Consider the following 3,795-nt stretch of genomic DNA (forward strand, 5'->3'; position numbering starts at 1 on the left):
AGCCCTCCCCCTCTTACCCCACATTGCCACCAGTCCACATCCGGCCACATGCAACATCCCCCACTCCCTGCCTCCCGTCTCTTTCTCCTTCCTCCTTCCCTGCTGCCTCCCCCTCTCTGCCAGCTGTTGTTGGGGCCAGGTGGTGACAGCAGGGCGGGGCAGGGGAGAGATGCTGCCACCAGAAACCCGCATTCCCCATCCAACTCTCTCATCTCCCTCCCTTCTTCCCCACTGCCTCCCCCTTCCTGGCGGGGTGGGGGGTGGGAAAGCTTGCACCACTGACTTCGCTCCCCTGTTTCAGCTCCTCAGTCCCCACTGTCATGGCAATGCTCCACCATGTGTCTGTCTGTGCAGAGCACTCCGACTGGTTGTTTCAGTCAGCATTGTGATTGGCTGCTGAGACAACCAATCAGAGTGAGAATAAAGCATTACAGACAGACAGACTACGGTTTTTATTATATTAGAATAATGAAGGCTAAATGGCTATTTTTTTCTATTACTTGGCCATAAGGAACAGCTTTAGAAAAAGTTTGCTTTGCTTTATTAAGCACCAATTTTTGTATTTCTTTAGTTTTACAGCCAAAAAGTTTCCTTGAAATGTTGGTTTGTTTCATCTGGGAGTAATAAATAAAGCAAGATGAAACGTGGGCGTATCTACATGAGATGCTATGGCAACAAAGTGTTCGCAGGCAAAAACTGTGACGTTGTAGCCATGTCACTGTAGTGATGTGCTTCCTTGCTACAGTGTATCGCTTTGGTGACATAGGAACTTAAAGTAACCGTGTGCCGCTGACACAGCGCATTAATGGCTGCGCAGTAGGGGCACATATAGATGTGGCAACTTACTACCAATAGGTAACACAGACAAAAAGATGAGTCTCATCTGTTAATTAAAAAAAAAAGGAGATATACATGGTGTTTTACACTAATGCTTTTTTAGTGCTTTTTTATTTTCAAAGTGCTACAATAGCTAAGTAATATCATGAATTAGTGTCTACCTTAAATGCAGCATTTATCTCCAGGAAAGAATCAAAAGTTGTTGAATAAAAGTCAAGTACAGCTTTCCAATCCCCTGATGACTTAGCTTTTTCCATATCCTCCCTAAGGAAGAGCACACACAAATATTTTAACAGAATCTTATGTTCAGTTATTAAGTACTTCATAAAAAAACAAACAAACAAACAAACAAAAAAAAACACCAACAAAAAACCCCCCACAACACCCCCTGCCCCATCCCCAAACTGCATTATACCTTTTACTCCAGTATGACATCTCCAGACAAATTTTTAAGGAAGCTGAACATAGACATGCAAGCTGCTTCTGTTCTAAGAGCTCCCCTTAAAATTATAAGATACTGGTGTCTCAAAAGAATAAATGCATGTTCTGAATCCCCTAAGATTAGGGAACAACAATATCTATTAATAATATTTCTTCATTCACTGGGTTATAAGTATTCCATTTTAAAAAGAAATGATCAACATAGCAGGGTTATTTTGCCATAATTGTTATAAAAGCAACAATTAAAATCTTAAAAAGCTGTTAATCTAAGTATTACAAATATGGATTTATATTTTTAACTGATTTTTAAAAAATCATTAATTTAACATTAAATGTGGACATTTGTATTCACTGAATCAACAACAAAGCTCAAGGATTTACACTTTGTTGAAACCTGGGAGATTTCAAAGTCCTTTTATTATGAGAAAAGTATATAAATACCTTTAAAACAAACTACCAGTTGGAAATAATAGAAAATTTCAAGCTCCCTGCAATGAAGTTGAACATATTTTGTAAAGCCATACATTCAAAACAAGGAAGCAACTGTCTTACTCTTAACTTATTTTTGCAAGAGTGATAAAAACCTCAGTTTGGCTTTTTCAATGAGGTAAGAGTTAATCTGTATTTTAATATTTTGTGTGTGATTAATTTGCTGATTTCAGCAGCACACACTCTAAGGGTTATCAGGAAAAAAGTTTTCCAAAATAGCTTTAGGCCCACATCTTCAAAAATTTGTGGGTATCTAACTCGTTTTGAGATGAATAGGAGTTAGGCCTCTAAATACCTCCAAGATCAGGGCCTAAACAACCGAGGAGTCTGTATGCCTGAGAGTCAATAGCACTTCAGCTACACAAAGAAAAGAGCTAGCTCACGTACCAGAAACTGTGCACCTGCCTTAGCACAGCACTCTGACCCACCTAATTAGACCAGCCATGGCATCTTGTTACCATTTCTATATGGTAGTGTGTTAGGCCCTGTAGACATAGCCCTAGTGATACACACTTCTGAACATTTTACTCCAGATAAATAAATGCTTAGAGTTCAGACGTTTTCCATATTCAGATTTCTTTGACCACCTGAGGCCTGACCAAAAACATACTTCTGCCAGCAGCTCCTCTGGGGTACCTGGATTATGTTCCAAGTGAAGAAAAGCTCAATAAACCTGGCAACCAAAAAGCATTACTTTTTTCTCCTACTGAATGCTAGAAATGTTAAACATACAAAAAAGCAACAAAGCATTTAAAAATGATGAGCTCATATGCCATCCAGAGCAACAGCAATCTTTTCCATCTGTCTGAAAACTAGAACAGTTAAGGAAAAGTCACTAGGAACCCTTTACTAGTATGAAATAACAATATATTGGTACTATGGATGCAGCTGTATGAACAAAGCTTTACTTTTAGTAAATACCATTGCTACAAGAGCCTCTGCCACTACAATCCTTTAAAACAGATGCAAGATGTACAGATAGAGCAATGTATGGTGTAGCTTTACCAACATCCCTGAACATAAACTAAGACCTGGTACAGGTGCTGTTTGTACCAGGAGAGAGTGTAAATACATTCATTACATTTCTTGAGAAGGACACATGCCCCTTCCAGGAGAAAGATCTCTCTTAAGAGAAACTTCCTCTCACAAGAATGAATGCTTGTATGCTGCACTCTTCTTCCCTCCTGATGTGATCCAGGAGAGGAGTGGAACAGCCTCGTATTGCTCTGTGCCTCTTCCCCAGACTGGGGACTCCACAGAGAAAAGAGCTCCAGGGAGTAATGGAAGCTCTCCCTTGTCCTGCTTTCCTGTGCCTCCAGCTGTAAAACTTCCTGTTTACAGCATGTCCCCTTCCCAGAGGGAAGACTGTCAATTAATAGGCTCATATAAGGGCAGCCAGGGAGCTAGACACATGTACATTCCAGCTTCCAGGCTATTTTTCTAGCTGTAATGATTTTAGGGAAACTCTTACTGCTACAAATGAATGTCTGTCTGTGGCTTAAGCAAGCAAAAGACCTTTTCTGGTCAGCATGACTGAATCCAACACAGTTGCGCCAGCACTTCTTAGCATAGACCTAACTCAAGTAAAACTAGGCGACTGTGGCATCGATGCCTATACAGTCAAATGGATTGCAAATTGGCTGAAGGGTCGTACTCAGAGGGTGGTGGTGGATGGGTCTTTTTCGACCTGGGGGGAAGTGGGCAGCAGAGTCTCCCAGGGCTCGGTCCTTGGGCCCGCACTGTTCAATTTCTTTATCAGTGATTTGGACAACGGGCTGAAAAGCAACCTGTTTAAAATTTGCTGATGATACCAAAATTTTGGGGGAGGTGGGCACGCTAGTAGGGAGGGAAAGACTGCAGCAAGACCTGGATAGGTTGCAAGGGTGAGCTAACAAAAACAGGATGCGTTTCAATATGGACAAGTGCAGGGTGCTGCACTTGGGCAGTAGTAACCGGCAACACACTTATAAGCTGGGAAACTCCCTTCTTGAGAGCACGGAGGCAGAAAGGGGTCTTGGAGTCATTATT

At 41.4% G+C, this 3,795-nt stretch overlaps 1 protein-coding gene across 3 annotated transcripts in view; it reads right to left on the reverse strand.

The window, feature by feature from the left end:
* Window positions 1–3,795, reverse strand: part of HECTD2 (HECT domain E3 ubiquitin protein ligase 2) — an 82,882-nt gene that overhangs the window by 50,476 nt on the left and 28,611 nt on the right. For all 3 annotated transcript variants that reach the window (XM_025213241.1, XM_025213240.1, XM_025213242.1), the window contains exon 4: window positions 999–1,101. In XM_025213241.1, coding sequence (XP_025069026.1) covers window positions 999–1,101 — 103 coding nt within the window. The remainder of the gene's footprint in view (window positions 1–998; window positions 1,102–3,795) is intronic.

Source organism: Alligator sinensis, unplaced genomic scaffold (genome assembly GCF_000455745.1).
Source record: "Alligator sinensis unplaced genomic scaffold, ASM45574v1 scaffold493_1, whole genome shotgun sequence".
Classification (NCBI taxonomy): Eukaryota; Metazoa; Chordata; order Crocodylia; family Alligatoridae; genus Alligator; species Alligator sinensis.